This window comes from Pholcus phalangioides, unplaced genomic scaffold (genome assembly GCF_987345545.1).
Source record: "Pholcus phalangioides strain wild (caught in Gottingen) unplaced genomic scaffold, Ppha-v1.0 ptg000015l_1, whole genome shotgun sequence".
NCBI classification, from domain to species: Eukaryota; Metazoa; Arthropoda; class Arachnida; order Araneae; family Pholcidae; genus Pholcus; species Pholcus phalangioides.
The window spans coordinates 82,640,046-82,660,203 of NW_028301608.1; the positions used below are offsets into that span (position 1 = coordinate 82,640,046).

Here is a 20,158-nt window from a genome sequence, read left to right on the forward strand (position 1 = left end):
CGTTCAAAGTTCAGATTTTTCAGATCTCTTTTTTAAACTGATAAATTAATTATTAAAAAAACAAAGCAAGCATTCACCTCCTTAAGTTTCAAAACTTGTGCCTAAGAATCTTCTATAAACATCATGGCTGACCTAGCTGCACCTCTTCGGGTTTCCCCATTTATCCGAGTAGGTTGAAATTTATTTCGTTTCAGCTTCTATAGATTTATTTATGAACATTCAACGGATGTGATGATGTTTTAAAAGATGTATCCTTTGTATGTCTTTAAAAAAACAAAAACAAATCTAGTGTCTTAATGTATACCGGGAGGTGAAGGTCAAGCTGAACTAAACAATATAACAAAATAAGATAAACTTGGTATGGAATCGATACATGCTTAGTTGCCAATTTATTTATCACTTCACTTTACGTTAGTTAAGCAACTGGTTAACTGAGAGGGGGTGTGGTATAAAATTCGAATGCAATAATGTGTTGTGGTTTCAACCTTCAAGAAATTTATAACATTCTCTCCATAGCTGTTAATCCTGCCATTATAATATTATCTCATCCACTAACTACCTATAACCAGTGGCGTATTTAAAGTGGGGGGGGGGGAAGACTTAACGGGCTTTTATAACTCGGGGTAGCAAATTTGAGAAATGAGTACTCGAATATAAATTAGAATGAGAAAAGGTGTCAAAATTTTTGTAGCCCATCATAGATCTGCGTCTGCCTGGAGAGTGAGGAATTAAGTCAGTGATTGACCTATAGAGTTTGCAAGCTTGTAAATGACCAAAAGAGTGATCTAAAAATAGTGATCACGAGAGGGACCAAAAGAGTGACTTGAAGACATTGGTTTATTTACAGGAGTTGGGGTCAAGTGGTTTACAGGGTGTTTCAAAAAGAATCACTGATTTGATTTTCGTATATTGCGAAAAATATTGAACATAGACACTTATGATTAATTTTATATTACATGGCTGATCATTGCATGGCCGCTGTGGTGGTCGAGTGGTTATAGTGACTGACTCGCGATGCGAGGATCCGGGTTCGAACCCCACAGTAGTGGTCGGCTGAAGTTGGTTTTCTGTGGTTCCCAACTTCAAGGCGCAAATGCGAGCTGATCTACTTGTTAAAAAGTCTCGCCACAGAGAGCAACAGTCCTACAACGATAAATCATTCAATCATAACACTTCACTCATAGTTAGAAAAACTGGTGGCAGATGGCAGCACTACACATAACAAGCATTACAGAGAAACAAAAAACTTCGTCAGGTTTCACTACACGTACACGCACATTCCCGCATGTACCGATTCGTTGGGAGTTCCGGGGGGGGGGGGGGTGGGCGGGGTGCATGTGTGGTGTAGCAGTAGTAGGTAGGGCCTCCAAAAAATGCCTCGGGATCCATGATGTTCTTAAGTTAGCCACCTCGTTGGGTAATATGTCCACCTGGGGATGCACGACATATGTCTATACGGTAGTCAAATTTGTCCCAAAGTTTTGCGAGCATGTTTGCATCCACTGCGAGTGGATTTCTGTGGACTATGTGCGAAACTGTCGGATGCGTTCCACGTTTTTGTCTGACATGCTGGGACTGCCAGGAGATTTTCCTTTACACACAGACAGCCTGTGTTACAGAATTTTTTATGCCATCGCCTAATGCTCTGAGCAGTAGGAAGTTGAACATCAGAGTATTGTCAATGAAAAGCTTGATGAACAGTTGTTACGAACTTGCACTTCGCGAAGCTTAGAACACTAAGATTTCTGTTGAGCAGTCACCGTCTTGACAAACACTGAAGTGGCGGCCGTAGGAAGAGCGTTAGCACTACCTGTCAGCAACTGCAGTAAACTTGAGATTTCCCTCTTTCTACCTATACATTATTCAATCGAAACAGATTGAAAGCTGAATAATTATGATTTTTTTAAATCGGATGATTCTTTTTGAAACACCCTGTATATCACAGTGCAGTGAATTAGAGCAATGTGTGGTCAAGAATATTAAGGTACAAACATAGTGCATGCTGATTTCTGATTCTGCAAGTAAGCATCGTTGCTGACTGGTTAAAACCTGAAATTAACTAATCCATGAAACTAAAGTGCACGACGTTCGTACCCTTAGACTAGAAAGGAAAAAGGTGACAAAACTCATGTAGCCCGCAGGCAGCTAATCTGCCTCCGCCCATAACCACGTGTTATTAACAGAGCTATCTTCTTTATTCAAATCGTATTTACATAATCTGAAAGCTTGTTTACAGGGATTAAATAATTTAGTAGTTAACTAGTTTTCAAGTCATCAAAATCTGACCCAATGTGTTATCAAGTAGTGCACAGCGTTTCACGACCATGTGGTCTGTAGACCCCTGGGGGTCAGTGAGTAAGTACTCTTCAAGGGGGTCTGCAGGATGATTTCTATTTACCACCATTGCATGAACGGCACATTTTGTACTGTGAAATTTGTAATATTTATGATATTTAAGTTTCTTTTATGGGAGAGGAGGGGGTCTGAAGTACATTGACCTTCACTACGGGGGGGGGGGGGTCTATGATATCAAAAAGGTAGGGATATGCAAAGCTACACGCCCACCTACTAGTCCATGTGGTTAATTGAAAAAAAAAAAATTATGTTCTATGTATTTATCTATGTAATTATTTACCGACTAAAACCATGCAAACGAGCCTCAACATTAGTATACAATCTAAAGTACTTGGCGAGTTAAAATTTGGTTAACTATTTAATTACAGGACAGAACTATGGTATATTTTTTTGGCAATGTGCTGGCGATTTTTTTCTTTGGTGAGAGAAATGCCCAACAGCATGATGAGAAGTTGCCAAGAGCGAAACAGAGTCATGCTTTAGTACGTCTTTCTTTCCAAAGAAAAAAAATAGCCAAAGAAAGAATACTAAGGCTGTTCATAACAAAAGAATGATGACCGTAAGAAACAAAGGGCAAAAAAAAAAAACATTCTTAGACTAAATAAGGGATAAAGATTGAAAAATATAACATCCTAGACCAGATACCGGATTGGAAATGATAAAAACTAGGACTTTTTTACCTTTTGAGCGATTTTTAAAATTTTCCTGATCCACATTATAACCATTGGAAGATTCCGCAGATCCACATTGGAAATAAAAGCGTGTTAAGAACCCAAGATATTTCGAGGAGACAAAAATAAAGCAGATCAAGTGTGACAAGGTATCGTAGGATTGCATCTGTAAGGGTTAAATAACACGATATAGAGCAGGCATCTTCAACCCATTGCTTTCTAGCACCACTGTGCTCCCTGAAGCACCCAGAGTGCTTGATGCTTGTGTCTGATTTCGTGCTCATGAACACTTGATCAATTTAACAATTTATTTTTTTGACTGAAGTATTTTACTGTTCATTTCAGGGCTGTAGGTATTTGGCGTTGTTCTCTGGAATGACTTATGGAGTCTTGAGATATAGTACGTTGTTATTTTATGTATAATTCATATTCAGTTTCTATGTTGAAAGTTTTTAGTTTATTCTTATTGTATTAGTTTATTGAAAATAATATTTATATTAGTCTTTTCTTATAAACGTTAAAATATGGTTTTAATGTGCATAAAAAACTCCCTGATTTTTGGGGCTTAAAATTTGGAAAAAAAAGCTCAACAGATAAATATTTAATGCTATCCATGTATAGGAAACCCCTCTATTTTGGTAAAACAGGGTTCCTTATACATGTTAAAATACGGTAAATTGAATGGAGAAGCCTAATTTTCCTTAAAAGGAGGGTAAATCACTCTTCCTTTCAAAAATGTGAACAGCCTGATCAGTGCTGCCAAATGAACTTTAAGTTCTTCCCAATGTTGCTTAACATCTGCGCTTGTGTCACAAAATTTCTCTGCATGTGTTGCGCAACCCACGAAATACTGCAAAATGTGTATGGAGATGAAGCTGTATCTCACAAGACAGTATTTTAGAGGCTCACACACTTCCGTGAAGATCATGAAAGCATAGAAGATGAGCATCATTGTGGGAGACCAGTAACGAGCTGAACTGTGATTGAGTTTGTCAGCTATTGTTATGAGACCACTGTTTGTTCATATGAATTATAACGGAAGAAATGAATCTTTCATGGGAAATCATTTGAATTATTGTGACTGGGGATTTGGGTGAATGCAAACTTTGTGCGAGGTTTGTCCCTCATCACCTAGAAGTGATGAATAAAAACAACAGTGAATAGAGTTGTGTGGCGACGTCATTGATATGGCAGACAATGATGCTATGTATTTTAGGCAATTATTGCTAAAGACAAAACTTGGTATTTCTATGACCCACAAACTCAAATACCGTCATTTTTAAGATACAACTTCATCTCCATGCACATTTCGCTGCATTTTGTGATTTTCTGTTGTAATTTTACCCAATTTGAAACAGAATTTTGTATTGATTCTCTGCTTTATTACGCAATGTGCTAACAACTCATACGTTACAGCTACCGCATGAGCAAACACCTGCTGAGAAATTTTGAAAACAAGCACAGATGTTAGGTAATATTGGGAAGAACATGAAGCTCATGTAGTAGCACGTCTGACTGTTCACATTTTTTGAAGGAGGGGTGATTCACCCTACTAACCGGTCTACACTTTGTAGATCAAACTCTTATATAATGATACTCAAGGGACAGGAGAAACATATTCATAAAGGGTTTATTGATATAGCTGGAATGTATTAACAATATAGAATTTGCAATTGTATCAAAGAGTAATATTGATGTGTAGGCGGCCATCATCACAGAGGTTATCATCGTACAGGATTTTTGATGTATTGCAATGGTTAACCTGTATAAGCTCATATAAGCATTGGATGAGCTCACAGACTGTAGACCCATCCCTTTGGGAAAGAGCGCAAACCATCCCAAGATGGCCTCTCTGGGCGATCATGTCTGTCTGTATAGTCACTGGTCCTTTTTAAATGGTCTCCAACTCTGATTGTAAATTATTATCAATTTTCTATTATTTTCTGAGGATTTTTTAAGAGTTATTTGGGCACTGGTATGATGCACAAAGACAAAATGAATCCCTCTATTGTTTTCAGGGGACGAATGCACAGTTCTTTGTAGTTAGGTAGTGACTTTTAAAACTAAGCAGATAATGACTTGATGAACCAATTCATTTGTAACAATCACAGCCCTATTTTTTCATTCAATTTATAAAAATAATTCAACATAATTCTCAGGAATTATCTTTGCATTTTTACAAGTTTCTACTCTTTGCAAGTGTAATGTTTGAGAATAACTTTTCTTTAAAATGATAGGCAATTGTTAGTCCGGGGTATTCAAAAAACTGATCTGAGAAATATTATTAATAGAAATGGGTTACGTTGAATATAATGCTGCCCTTTTGGTATAATGATATTTCTCTGCAGTGATACTTTTTTCTTTGTTTGCAGAGTATATTATAGTTTCACTGTATAAGATTGTTTATGTATTTTTTGCAGGACTGAATTTTCAATATCGATTTAGAATAGTGAAGATTTTTTATTTTTTTGGATTTATTCTCATTTCAGAGTATTTGAAGAGGAAAGAAACAAAGATTAGAGCATATGAAACAAAGCAGAGAGCTATAAAAGAAGCAAAAGAGGCTGAGGAAAGAAAAATAGCCAATAGAAGTGAGTAAAAATTTAATTGATACAATTCATACTTGTTCAGTACATATTCTATGTTAGGGCTTGACACATTTAAGGTGCCAGATCACCATGGTGTCTATGAAATCGATGTTGGCGCCTAAAAATTTTTTATATTTGATTGCTAAATCAGAGTAAGAATGACTTAAAATTTTCTGATTTTCTAATGATATGCCTTCTAACATGAAAAGAGGGTCATTGAGCCTTGGGAAAAGTTGAAGAAACATTATTCAAGACTGTTTTTCTTGGAGAATAAACTATGCTTGGCTGCTAAGAAATTTGTCTGGCATCTAATTTTTTTTTCAGTTTGTCAATCCCTGTTCTATGTGCTTTTATTTTCATAGCTCAGAATGTTACTTTCACTTCAATTTTTCTGGTTTTTTGTGGCAAGTTTTCAGAAAAATTCTTTTTCCCCTTAAATTGGCAATGAATAAAAAAACTAATTGCAGAAACGAATTTTCTGTCAAAAATCTACTGAAGATGTGTGTGTGTCATTTGTTGTATTAAGGACACATTTTTTCTTGCCTTATTTATCTCCTACATAGGCAGGTAACAGTAATTTATACGGAAAAAATTGGTCTGGCTCAACTCTTGCCTCAAAACGCTTGGGAAAAAAACTTTGAAAGAAATAACATTAACCCAAAATCCTGATAATTACAAAAAAGTTTTCATTTGGCCCTTAGTTTGCAAAATTGATAACAATACCCGGATGACAACAATTTTGTGAAAATTAAAAAAAAAAAAAACCACCACTTATAGAGGTTAAAGTGCAGTACAGTATGCTGACAGATCCTGAAGGCCCCCAAAGTAGAATGTAATAAAATTTGCCACTTGGTATAAACTGAAGAGCATTTACTGTCAGCTGAGGGCTTATTGCAGAACAATGCAACGCATTCTGGTTTGGGACCTGAAAGTACAGTAGGATCCTAACTATATACTGGACAACAAATTTTTGCAAAGTTTCTACATTTCCTCAAAGAAATGTAGACATTTTTCAAATGTCTACTTCAAACGAAAGTAGGCATTTCTTATACAATTTGGTGTGCTGGACACAAATTTGATCATAAAAAAAAACTGTATTGAGTATGATTTTCTCTGAAATTGCACATTTGGGGATTTGGGGCCATTCAAGTACTATGTAAGCAGATTTTCAGCTTTCTCTCTCTCTCTCCCCCCCCCCTCCCCGTCAGCAAAATTTCGTCAGCAGCTTAGAATATTTTGTATCTTCAGAAAGGGGTGCTTGATGACCTAAGCAACCTTCAACCCCCCCCAATGCTGACGTAATTCTTGAATGACCCTTTTTAACAAATTACACAATACACTGTATTGAAACACAACATAAGTTCATAGAAAACAAAATAAATATACAGAGAAAAACTCAGATATATAGAAACTTCACCTATATATATAGAGGCACAACATTGACCCATTCACTTACAAGTTATTCTATGTAATGGTATATGTAAAACTAACCTAATGGCGCACGTTAGAAAAAAGAAAAGGAGAAGGAAAAGTAGAAGAAAAGGAAGGGGAAAAAACAAATGAAAGAAAACAGTGTAATAGATAAAAGAGTAGATATGAACACACACACAAGATTTCTCCTTTCACCCTCATCCTTCCCATTCTCTTTTGTTCTTATATGTATATAGTTGAAGGATATATCGTATGTGGTATGTGAAGGAAAAAAATTACTCATAGGTGTATAGAAATAAACTGAGGTTACAGAACAATTTTGTATGGTTATAACAAAGCTTTGAGATGAGAAAGGAAAGAAAACAATGTAAATAAAAGCACTACATAAGTATGTACATTGAAACAAAAATATGTTACAGCACACAGTGCATTTATTGGCGTCTGGCACAGGCTTCGTTTTGCATTGTGCTTGTACTAGAAATGAGGAGCATATCAAAGTTGACCATTTTCCATGGTAATGTTGTTCTAGTCCTTACCACCTTTTTCACCATATAATATATATGAGGGCTCCCACTTGTCTTACTTTTTCTACTTTTTGGTAAAATGTCCTACTTTTCCACCAAAGCCTATCAACAAAATTAGTGTAATTTTTTTTAATTGGGAAGAGAATTATTATATATACCACCATGGCATCACCCGCAGTATTAATGGAATCACATCAGGACTCTAGGTTTCTTATAATACAGTAAAACCCCTCTTAACGGACCCTCTCAGATGCGGTCACTCTTCTTTTACAGCCAAATAATAATTTCCCCTTGTATAATAAAAGTGTGCATTTCAAACCCCTGATTAAACGGTCACTGCTCTTTTATGGAAGAATTTCTTTGTCCTGCCGGTGAAATTGCAAAAAAAGAGCTTTCACTGTTATAACTTTTTGGTTGATAACTATCTGAAACAATCCTGGTTGTTGTAAGTATGATGATCATATGTCCCGCTTGATCGAATAGGACCTATGGAAATAGAACTGTTGTATTTTGAAGAAAAGGTGGAATAGTGTACTGAATTTTAACAAGCAGACACTATATAGAAAATAACATACATTTATTACAACAACACACGATAACAAAAGGAAAAGAGGTCAGAAGAGGAGTGGCAAAAACATTGTGGTTGGGAAGTACAAGCTTAAACAAAACAGGACGAGATGGCTTTGATCACAAGATTCTGTTCAATTCATAATAGTTGTAGTTTTCACTTCAAGAGCAATCTGTTTTTCTTTCCCACATAACAGGTTTCTAAATGTTAAATCTTGCATTTTTTTTTCTTCAATTGATCCCTAATGTAGAAAACTTTCCCCCTATAACTTTTTTTTAAATTCAGAAATTGTGAGGAGTCAGAATTGAACAGTCTAATTTGTATTACTAAGTACAATAATTTTTATAATGTACTGTACATTGCATAGATTCCCTTGTAAAAGTCTTCCAGCTGAGGTGAATGTGGTCAGTTGAAAGAAACTGAAGAAATTTTTTTCTCCTTACACATTCCTCCACTATAGGAAAGCTGTTGCGAAAGAAGCACTACACATAGGCTACATTGATCTTAGCATCTATTACGGCCTGACTAGTACATTGCGAACCAAATATGGAAATTTTTATCAATAAGGGAGCTATCTCACCTTATACAGTCTTGCAGATTGATAATGATAACTTTTAGGGGAAAAAATGAGCCTGGTCCAACCTTAGCTTCAAAATATGCAAAAAGGAAGAAAACTTCCGAAAAGAATTGATAAAACATGAACTGAAGTCGTGATAACTATAAACAAATTTCTTCCCCATATTATGATAGTGGTTCATTCCGTAATTAGTGAAAGCGATAACATAACTCAAGAATGGTAACATTATGATTCTAATAAGTGGCATCATCTGTGTACAAAATTGTACAGTTCTAAACATATGGCTTTGTGGATATTAAATTTTCAACACATGTTTTTTTCTTCTAGATGAGATGATATACTTGGCTAAGGAATGCAATGTTCAAGTCCCTCCGAATTTCTGATGTTTCTGATATGTGCTGAGAGATTCATTGAAATTTGTCTGTGCTGGTGTATTGCAAAATGTAGAAGTTTTTTTGTAATTATAGTTTATTAAAATTGTACCAATAGAAAATGAGTCAGTTGACATTGTTGTATTTTTGATCAATATTCATTTTCAAGTTTTTCTATGTGTTAAAGTAGAATTCTGTGGGTTTAATTATATGATTCAATATCAGAGTAGGGAAAATTTTTAAATTAAAATTTTCATAAAGTTAAAAAAAAAAAGCAGGCACACCCTGATGAAGAATATTTAAGGATTGGCCAGGAAAATGAAAAATTGTCAAGGAAATATATATGCAAATATATGATCCCCCCCCCCCCCGCAAGTCAGGAAAAAATATCTGGGGGGAAAAAATTGGCAGGTTGAGATTTTGAATTATATTTATTTATTCAGGTGTTCTGGCCAGGGAAATGATAAAGCTGATTTTGCTGGCAACAGTAATATAAACATGTGCAATTTATTAGAATATCAAATGTGTTAACATTCATAATTGCATTTAGACATGTTTAGAAAAACCACATGATGTTGCATAAGAGTTCACAAATTTTTAAGAGGAGCACACTGTTTTTGACGATGGCTTGGGCAGGAAAGGAGGTATAAAATACTATTTGAGACACTACAAGGGTGTATGAGATCCTAAATATGGGTCTAATAAAATTGATTAAATATAGACCTTAATCAAACGGTGTTGGTTTTTCATTAGAATATTCAGTGAGCGTGAGAAAGTGAATCCATCTTGAATGATTAGTTCATTCTCTTGCCATTAATTTGTGTCGCCCCAATTTCGGGCAAAAAAGAAATAAATATACCACTAATGTGTACTCTCTAAAATTTATTACTTTTATTACATATGGGCCCCTAACTATCATACCATTCACAGAAACTGAATGAAATTTTGGCATAAGGTATTTTGAGGTATGCGCTCAAGAATGATATGGAAAACAACAGTGTCACTCCAACAGTTACCGTTACAGTGAGAAAATTTCGAAAATATTAAATGGCAACACCAAGTTTTTTGTATGTGGATTGGAATGCCAAATTGGAATGTGATCTCCATTGTGAAAAACCCTAAATAGCGTTCGAACGGCAACTGTAGCATGAAAATCACCGGCGGTAGATAGGCTAAAAGTGAGGACAACCAATAAGGACAGAGAAGCAGCATAAAATAAAGCATTTTATTGTGTTTCACAAATTTTCCACATGACCTTGTGGAGGACTAATCAGGCTGGGATCTCAGCCGAAGAAACGGCGTGACGAATGAAACGAACATTAATGCTCTGGTGCACGGCAAAGTCCTTTTTACTTTTTCCTTGCCCAGCTCCGGGGATTTTCGTGCTACAGGTGCCATTCCAACGCTATTTAGTGTTTTTCAGTATGGAGATCGCATTCCAATACAAAAAACTTGGTGTTGCCATTTGATATTTTCGGAATTTTCTCACTGTAACGGTAACTGTTGGAGTGACACTGTTGTTTTCCATATCATTCTTGAGCGCATACCTCAAAATACCTTATGCCAAAATTTCATTCAGTTTCTGTGAATGGTATGATAGTTAAGGGCCCATATGTCGGGATAGTTTTTTTATAATCACCCCGTATATATAGTCAAGCTCGGTTATAATGGCATCGAAGATTCCACGAAATTTTGCCGTTATAACTGAGGCGTCATTGCAACCGAGGTTGACGTTTTCAAGCTTTCGACGAAAAATATAAGCAGAGGCAATCAAATACTGTGCATGAAGTTTTTCATTGTGGATTAGGGTGACTGTTAGATCGTAAAAAATACCGGAAATTGAGATATTTAATACAAAAGACTGCTGATTTTCACCATACATGTGATCAAATGTCAGGGAAACTGTCAAATATTTTTTATAAACAACCTTCAGTGAGAAAAAAAAATGTGCTAGAATGTAATATTTCACGGGGGAAAAATTAAATTTGACAAATATATGAGATGAATATTCATAGTCATTAATAATATTCATTATAGCAATTTATAAATTGTGAAAATTACATTCACTCCTGATTCTAGTAAAGATTGGGAATTGAAGCAAGTTTACATTGAAAAAAAAACCGGGCACTTTTATGAAAAACAGTCGGGAAGTGCAAAATACGGAAATGTTTCGTATAGCGACACGTCAATGAGCAAACTCGAAGAGTCAAAAATGCAATAATTTTTTTCTTCTTTTCAACATTAGGTATAAGTAGAACAACATTTGAACATTCCCCGGATGTGATCAGCTACCAGAACCAGAACCAGAATAAAAATTTTAAGGGGATGCCTGGCCCTTATGCGGGTCATATATTCCCCATACAGGCTGGGGGCTCGTCGCGTCCCCCTGATGAAGGGAAAGACAAGAGAGTAATGTTTGTGTTTTTATGTAGTGAATGTATGTGGGAGGAAAGGTCATCATCATCATCAACATTTTTTTTTTTTTTTTTTTTTTTGTCATGTTCGGGAGAAGATTTTTCGATTAAAAAATGGTTCTTGATTTTAACACATTTGCAGAAAAAATGCCGGCACAACCTCAGATGTTAGTGTTAACATGAGAAGGGAGATAGCGAAGTTGAAGCTGTGAAGAAAACGTTTTTTTTTTTTTTTTTTTTTTTCCGATGTTACAATGCGACATGAAAATTGGCAAAACCAGCTGTGGTGCAGGAGAGCCTGGGCGGTGAGAAGAAAAAGTGGGAGATAGAGGAAAAATATTAGTATGTTAGGGGAGGGGGGAAGAGGGTGACAAAGTAAAGGGGGGAGAGAACAAGAGGTGGAGAGAGGGTGGGAGACACTGGCAAGTGACTCGGTTGTATACTTATCAAAATTTGAAATGAGAAAAACGATTAAGAGTGGGGGAAAAACGATGGGAAATGTGATCAGCTATTGACGGTATAGCCGAGGTGTCGTCACAACTGAGTTTGGCTGTATCTGGAAGAAAGGATAATAATTAGATGTATTTTAAAAATACGAACAATAGATGGCAGCAGTGACTAGTTTTGGTTTCGAAATCAAAATATCTTGTAAATGAGCTTTTCTACAATATCGTATTCTCTGGTCTATGTTTGTGTATGTGATATCATAACTCACAAAACTCTTCGTTTGTCCACCGAGAATTAATAATACTAATAAATTCTTGAAAAAATAATTTATGAACATGTTGTTTTTTCGGTTGCGTAACATACTCCTAGGCAATGTTATCCGAAAAAAAAAATAATTTTGAAGAGTGATTTTTCACATTCCTCTCTCTCTTCTTCAGAATTTGAAGGGGTAGTTTTTAGTAGAAAAACAGAGAATCTCAACTCTATTAAAAAAATTATCTAAAATTTGGAGTATTTTCATTCTTTAACGAAATTCGGAAAAGTAAAATTGATTTTTGATGAGTAATGGCGAACACTGCTCCTAGGTAATAGTTAAAAACAGTATTGCATTTGCAAATTTATGAGTGAAACCGAGTGAGAGGGACATGATATAACTCAGAATAATCAGATAAATTATTCCATCACTGAGAGTATTTCGAATAACATTAATAACAACGTGTGATCTCCACCTATTACCAAGACATCCGTAAAATGTGTCTAGGGAATTTGTTGGTGTTGATAGACATCTATGCCAGAACCGGAATTCGAACCCAGACCTGTATAGCACGAAAGCTAGCACGCTAACCACCCGACTGCCAGATGGCGGCCAATGAAAATAGGTGTCCGATATTCCTTGAAGAGATTAAAACTTACTTTTTATAGGAATTGGAGATTAACACGGGGCGTGGTTAAACTTGGAGGGCTACGGAAGATCCCAGTCCAGGGAACTCTGCTGCAAGATGTCGGGGCCATGGATAAAATAATATGTATTGTCGAGGTACTATCTTGAAATTTTTTAAATGAAAGTTCATTATATCGAGGTACAATCATAAAATGTGTTAAGTAGGAACTCGTTATATCAAGGCTTGATTGTAGAATCCGTCAAATAGAGGTTAACTATAACGGGGTTTATTATCTTTTGAGTTTTTTTCCCACTTCTCTATTTTCTTTGTGGTGCAAGTGCTGAACCTGCCATTCATTATAGGTATTCATAAATATGTATGTAGATTAATCATAATTGGTGGGCTCAAGATTTTGTTAACACATATTCGTTGACATACCAAACATCTTCAACTCTAGTCATCGAGACATACCTGGTTTACCTAGGCAAGAGCCGCCCTTAATGGCGGGCGACAATTGCGGTCGCACTGGGCCCCGCGATTTGGGGGGGGGGGGGAGGATGTGACCCTGCACTTACCGTAATGAAAGTGAAAAATATAAAAAATATCACGCACGCACACTCCATTTTTTTGTAGTAAACAAAGGTGTCTGAGCTTCGACTGGATTTGATCCTGGAATTATCATCAATTCTGGTGGGACATTTTTTCGTTCATTAATTCTGAATTTCCATAAATTCTGAAATTTTTTTTTATTATTAATTCCAAATTTTCATCGATTCAGAATTTTCGTTAATTTATGTGTTAATTTACAATGAGTGGATATTTTTTAGCATTCTGTAATATTGCATGAATCTGCATGCCGATAATACATAAAATCTGCATGCCGATAATACATAAAATCTGCATACCGATAATACATAAAATCTGCATACCGATAATACATAAAATCTGCACAAAATACATAAAATCGAGGCTAAGGAGCCCCGAAATTATTTTCGTACCCGACCTCGTATTTTGATAAAATCGGCCCAGTACCGAGGGTCCCCCTTCGAGCCAACATCTGACCCTGACGGTATATAATTTATTCCAGTAAATATTTCAATTAAAAAAAATAAGCACCAGCAATTTCTTTGCAATTTGATTGTTTTTTAATTTTTCCCTTCATTTTTTTTTAGAATTTGATTTATTTCCAAAAATAGTTTATCATCATCTATTTATTTATTTTCTTTTACCAGTGACTTAGTTTCTTTCCATAATAATCTTAAACAATTTTGGAATTCTCTGGAAAAGCCTTTTAAACTTAATGGGTGGGATGCATCATTTTAAAATTTCTCAAGAGAAATAAAGACGTTTTAGCTTCTTTAGGAGTGAAGTTGAAGGCAATTTATTTGCTTTAAACGATGGGCTTCAGCCAAGAATTAATTCTTTTTTGGTGTACGCGTAATTATTTCAAGAAGCCATTTATTTTTCCTCGAAGCTATCGACACCCTCGTTAGCTACCATAGAACTATAGTTAGACTGAAGAATCTATAGGCAGAATAAAAATAGAAAAAATGCTTTCCTCCTTCATAAAATGATGTCTAAACTTATTGATCGAAGCCTCCCGTATTAAATACAGATCAAGCCATCATCTGCAGCAAAGCTGCCAAGCAGATGTTTGGACGAACTTCAGGGTGATCCATCAAATCCTTTTTAATCAAGTGGTATTAATGGCATTTTTCGGAAGAGAAAAGCTTTCGCGAGTTTTTCTCCCCCTTTCGTTCCTTCAACCATTTTCAGCTGAAAGTGTAATCTTTCTTATTTTCTGTAAAAAAGAAAGAAAAACCATCTCTGACTTCTCTCTTATTATTTTTTTTTATAAAATTCCGGAGTTGAACAAGAATTTGTTCAATATGAAAAGAAAAAGGTTTAAAATTTTAGATAAAGGAAACGGGAAACATTCTTTTTTTTTTGACAACGGCTTTGACCATCGATTCTACGCTTTGTATGAAGGATAAGCAGACACTTTCTTGGACATTTCCTTAATCATAAAGCTTCCTCTCATTCCTTCATGCTACTTCCATCTTTTTGCCTCTATTCCGATAACGATATCGTCCGAAAAAGAAAAGAAAAAGTTATTTTTCTTTCATGTCAACCCGAAGGCCATGGAAGAGACAAGACCCCTCATGAATCAAAAAGACAACGAAGAAGAGTCGACTCCGGGGAAAAGAAAAGATACGTCTTCTTAAATTTTTATTTTTAATATACCTTACATGGACACAAGGAACGATTAAGGGGAAATACATTCGGTAAAGCTGCCTTGCTCTAGCAAGAAAGAATTTGTATGAGGCTATTCGTATAGATCATCATCAGTATTACTTTTTTAGGGACAGGCACAGGATGATTCCCAAAGAAATTAATGTTAAAATCACCGTATTTACTGTAGAAATGCGAAAATTTAGTGGGATAAGTGCTACAGCAATAATTTAAAAAGTTGAATTGAATTCTCGATTCTCGAAATATTGAGTTCTCTTAGAGATATGAAGTCCAGACAATAAAATATAAAACAATTGGCCGGACCTACTTTTGAGTTGGATGTCCATGCAATGACAATTGATTTCAAAGTTTACATCTTTTCAATTATGAAAATGAAAATTGATGCCTCTGTATTGTCTTTTAATATTCAACTGCATCTCAATTCATATATTTTGAAAATAAAGATAAAGATACAAATAAAGATGCTTTAAAATTAATTGGGCCCATAAATTACATTGAAGAAATTCGCAGCTTTAATTGGAACATTTTTTGAAACAGAGACAATCACATAGATAACGTGAACTTCATAAAAACATTTCAGCGCTCCCGCTGAGGAAGTCGCCGTGTTGGTCACCTTGAATACGGTTTCGTATGTCCCTCAAACCATTCACTAGAAGAGGGAAATATCACGTGATCCAAAAAGCCTCATTGGCACTGATCTTTGTGTGTGGTAGGATAAGTTGGCCAGATAGTTTCACAATGGTGACGCGATCATCCATCTACTGAAATTTTGATTAAAAACAGGGTCTTTGTCATTATCACACTAAGCAATAATAATACCCTGTTTGTAATAAAGTGTTTCTGCACTCGGGACAATTTTCAGTGCGATTGATTTTGTAGAAATGAATGAGTGATCGTCTAAAGCAGTTGTTCCCAAACTTTTTAAGTCACGGAGCACTTTTTAAGCGAAGAGTTTATTTATCGCGGAGCACGAACGTTCGCAGGGACGCCGAAAGTCGCGCTCTACCCGGGTGCAACTAACATTTAGGGTTATTTATGCAATTACCATACTTTATATTAGGGAACATACTTCCCAATTTCAACAAAAAATGCCCCGTTTTTAGAAAACGAAAGTAATTTGGTTAAATAATTTTTCTCCTTCACTCAAATTTCTCTTCTCCTGAATTGACAACTTTTTTTTCTTGCGTCAATTTTTATTTGATCATAGGAATGATAGATAATTTTATCTGTTCTTTTTACAAGAGTTACTTCATATCTGAGGGATTCCAAAACTTTTTGTAGATGAACGTGGACAGAGTTGCTGATGTTCTATTTATTTTATTCCGAAGGGTGGGGGTGGATCTGTTCTCTGAGCAACTGGAAGTCGTTTATCATGAGCTTGTTCCAGGCTGTCCTTAAGAAATCTCGTGAGACCCCCCTCTCCCCAGAGTCTTGGATGATTGTTGGACCCTCATCATCCTGCAGTAGTAATCCTTGATTAATTCTACCTTCAGTCTTACCACGACTAATTGGCTTGTGTGCGGGTAGGCAGTTGCATTGTGAAGTGGGCTGCCCACTGCCTCGCATTGGCATTTGAGCACCAAGGTGCTCACTCATGGTCCGCACACACTCCGATACATTTCATCACATTAAAAACATTTGCTTTCATTGATTCAAAAAGAAGATGTAACTCGCAGTTTTAACCTTATGTAAATTTTTGAAACACTTGGAAAAATGATTTATTTATTTTCCAATCTCCTTTGCTTAGCACCAATAAATCTTTGATGGAACCCAGTTTGGGAACCCCGGGTCTAAAGAATGTATGTTACGGTAAATGTGATAAATCGGTGTTATGCATAATTGCCAAACGTCTCGGTAAGTTTGATAAATTCATAAACTTTATTGGCAAAAATAAAGTTACATAATACCCAAGTGTCGTCAGTAAATTTTGACTAAAATTTAAATGCTATGTATATACTAAATAAATTACCATTTTTACCAGCAATTATGCTTAATACCCAAGTGTTATTGGTAAATTTCATAAATGTTGAAAAAATTATACTTGGTGATAATTTGGTAAAATCGTGACTCCCTCCCCCACAAGGGTGGGGCTGGCAGGGCTCCAGCCGGGGAGGGGGCGGAAAGGCTATGATTTTTTGTCTCTTCACACTATAAATTTGTTATAGCACGACCATAAAAGATTCTATCTAAGGGGGCCCTGCTGCAAGATGTCGGGACCATGGATAAAATAAACGTAATATTGAGGTACGATCTTGAAATTTGTTAAATAAAAGTTCCTTTTATCGAGGTACAATCGTATAACTTGTTAAATAGGAGCGCGTTATAACAAGGCCTGATTGTAGAATCCGTCAAATAGGGGTAACTTATAACGGGTTTATTATCTTTTGCCTTTTTTCACACTTCTGTATTTTCTTTGTGGTGTAAGTACTGAACCTGCCATACACATTCATAAATATAATTCATAATAGTTATTCATAAATATAGATCAATAGTAAATTTTTCAAAAGTAATAAAAATTCAGAACTAATGAAAAAAATAGTTGAATATATTAGAGAGAAATAATTTCAGAATCGATGAAAATTTCGGAATCGATGAAAGAAGTAATTTCAGAATTTATGACAGAAGTAATTTCAGAATTTATGACAGAAGTAGTTTCAGAATTTATGACAGAAGTAATTTCAGAATTTATGACAGAAGTAATTTCAGAATCGATGAAAATTTCGGAATCGATGAAAGAAGTAATTTCAGAATTTATGACAGAAGTAATTTCAGAATTTATGACAGAAGTAATTTCAGAATTTATGACAGAAGTAATTTCAGAATCGATGAAAATTTCGGAATCGATGAAAGAAGTAATTTCAGAATTTATGACAGAAGTAATTTCAGAATTTATGACAGAAGTAATTTCAGAATTTATGACAGAAGTAATTTCAGAATTTATGACAGAAGTAATTTCAGAATTTATGACAGAAGTAATTTCAGAATTTATGACAGAAGTAATTTCAGAATTTATGACAGAAGTAATTTCAGAATTTATGACAGAAGTAATTTCAGAATTTATGACAGAAGTAATTTCAGAATCGATGAAAATTTCGGAATCGATGAAAGAAGTAATTTCAGAATTTATGACAGAAGTAATTTCAGAATTTATGACAGAAGTAATTTCAGAATTTATGACAGAAGTAATTTCAGAATTTATGACAGAAGTAATTTCAGAATTTATGACAGAAGTAATTTCAGAATTTATGACAGAAGTAATTTCAGAATCGATGAAAATTTCGGAATCGATGAAAGAAGTAATTTCAGAATTTATGACAGAAGTAATTTCAGAATTTATGACAGAAGTAATTTCAGAATCGATGAAAATTTCGGAATCGATGAAAGAAGTAATTTCAGAATTTATGACAGAAGTAATTTCAGAATCGATGAAAATTTCGGAATCGATGAAAGAAGTAATTTCAGAATTTATGACAGAAGTAATTTCAGAATTTATGACAGAAGTAATTTCAGAATCGATGAAAATTTCGGAATCGATGAAAGAAGTAATTTCAGAATTTATGACAGAAGTAATTTCAGAATTTATGACAGAAGTAATTTCAGAATTTATGACAGAAGTAATTTCAGAATTTATGACAGAAGTAATTTCAGAATTTATGACAGAAGTAATTTCAGAATTTATGACAGAAGTAATTTCAGAATTTATGACAGAAGTAATTTCAGAATTTATGACAGAAGTAATTTCAGAATTTATGACAGAAGTAATTTCAGAATCGATGAAAATTTCGGAATCGATGAAAGAAGTAATTTCAGAATTTATGACAGAAGTAATTTCAGAATTTATGACAGAAGTAATTTCAGAATTTATGACAGAAGTAATTTCAGAATTTATGACAGAAGTAATTTCAGAATTTATGACAGAAGTAATTTCAGAATCGATGAAAATTTCGGAATCGATGAAAGAAGTAATTTCAGAATCGATGAAAATTTCGGAATCGATGAAAGAAGTAATTTCAGAATCGATGAAAATTTCGGAATCGATGAAAGAAGTAATTTCAGAATTTATGACAGAAGTAATTTCAGAATTTATGACAGAAGTAATTTCAGAATTTATGACAGAAGTAATTTCAGAATCGATGAAAATTTCGGAATCGATGAAAGAAGTAATTTCAGAATTTATGACAGAAGTAATTTCAGAATCGATGAAAATTTCGGAATCGATGAAAGAAGTAATTTCAGAATTTATGACAGAAGTAATTTCAGAATTTATGACAGAAGTAGTTTCAGAATTTATGACAGAAGTAATTTCAGAATTTATGACAGAAGTAATTTCAGAATCGATGAAAATTTCGGAATCGATGAAAGAAGTAATTTCAGAATTTATGACAGAAGTAATTTCAGAATTTATGACAGAAGTAATTTCAGAATCGATGAAAATTTCGGAATCGATGAAAGAAGTAATTTCAGAATTTATGACAGAAGTAATTTCAGAATTTATGACAGAAGTAATTTCAGAATCGATGAAAATTTCGGAATCGATGAAAGAAGTAATTTCAGAATTTATGACAGAAGTAATTTCAGAATTTATGACAGAAGTAATTTCAGAATTTATGACAGAAGTAATTTCAGAATTTATGACAGAAGTAATTTCAGAATTTATGACAGAAGTAATTTCAGAATTTATGACAGAAGTAATTTCAGAATTTATGACAGAAGTAGTTTCAGAATTTATGACAGAAGTAATTTCAGAATTTATGACAGAAGTAATTTCAGAATCGATGAAAATTTCGGAATCGATGAAAGAAGTAATTTCAGAATTTATGACAGAAGTAATTTCAGAATCGATGAAAATTTCGGAATCGATGAAAGAAGTAATTTCAGAATTTATGACAGAAGTAATTTCAGAATTTATGACAGAAGTAGTTTCAGAATTTATGACAGAAGTAATTTCAGAATTTATGACAGAAGTAATTTCAGAATCGATGAAAATTTCGGAATCGATGAAAGAAGTAATTTCAGAATTTATGACAGAAGTAATTTCAGAATTTATGACAGAAGTAATTTCAGAATTTATGACAGAA

General features: G+C 34.6%; 1 protein-coding gene across 1 annotated transcript; it reads left to right on the plus strand.

Annotated features, from left to right (window-relative positions):
• Positions 1-71: 71 nt before the first annotated feature.
• On the plus strand, positions 72-9,210 carry ATPsynE (ATP synthase, subunit E). Its single transcript, XM_089244549.1, has 4 exons — positions 72-168; positions 3,372-3,426; positions 5,516-5,617; positions 9,042-9,210. The coding sequence occupies exons 1-4, from the start codon at positions 124-126 to the stop codon at positions 9,095-9,097; spliced, it is 258 nt and encodes an 85-aa protein (XP_089100675.1). The 5' UTR covers positions 72-123; the 3' UTR covers positions 9,098-9,210.
• The last annotated feature ends 10,948 nt before the right edge of the window (positions 9,211-20,158 follow it).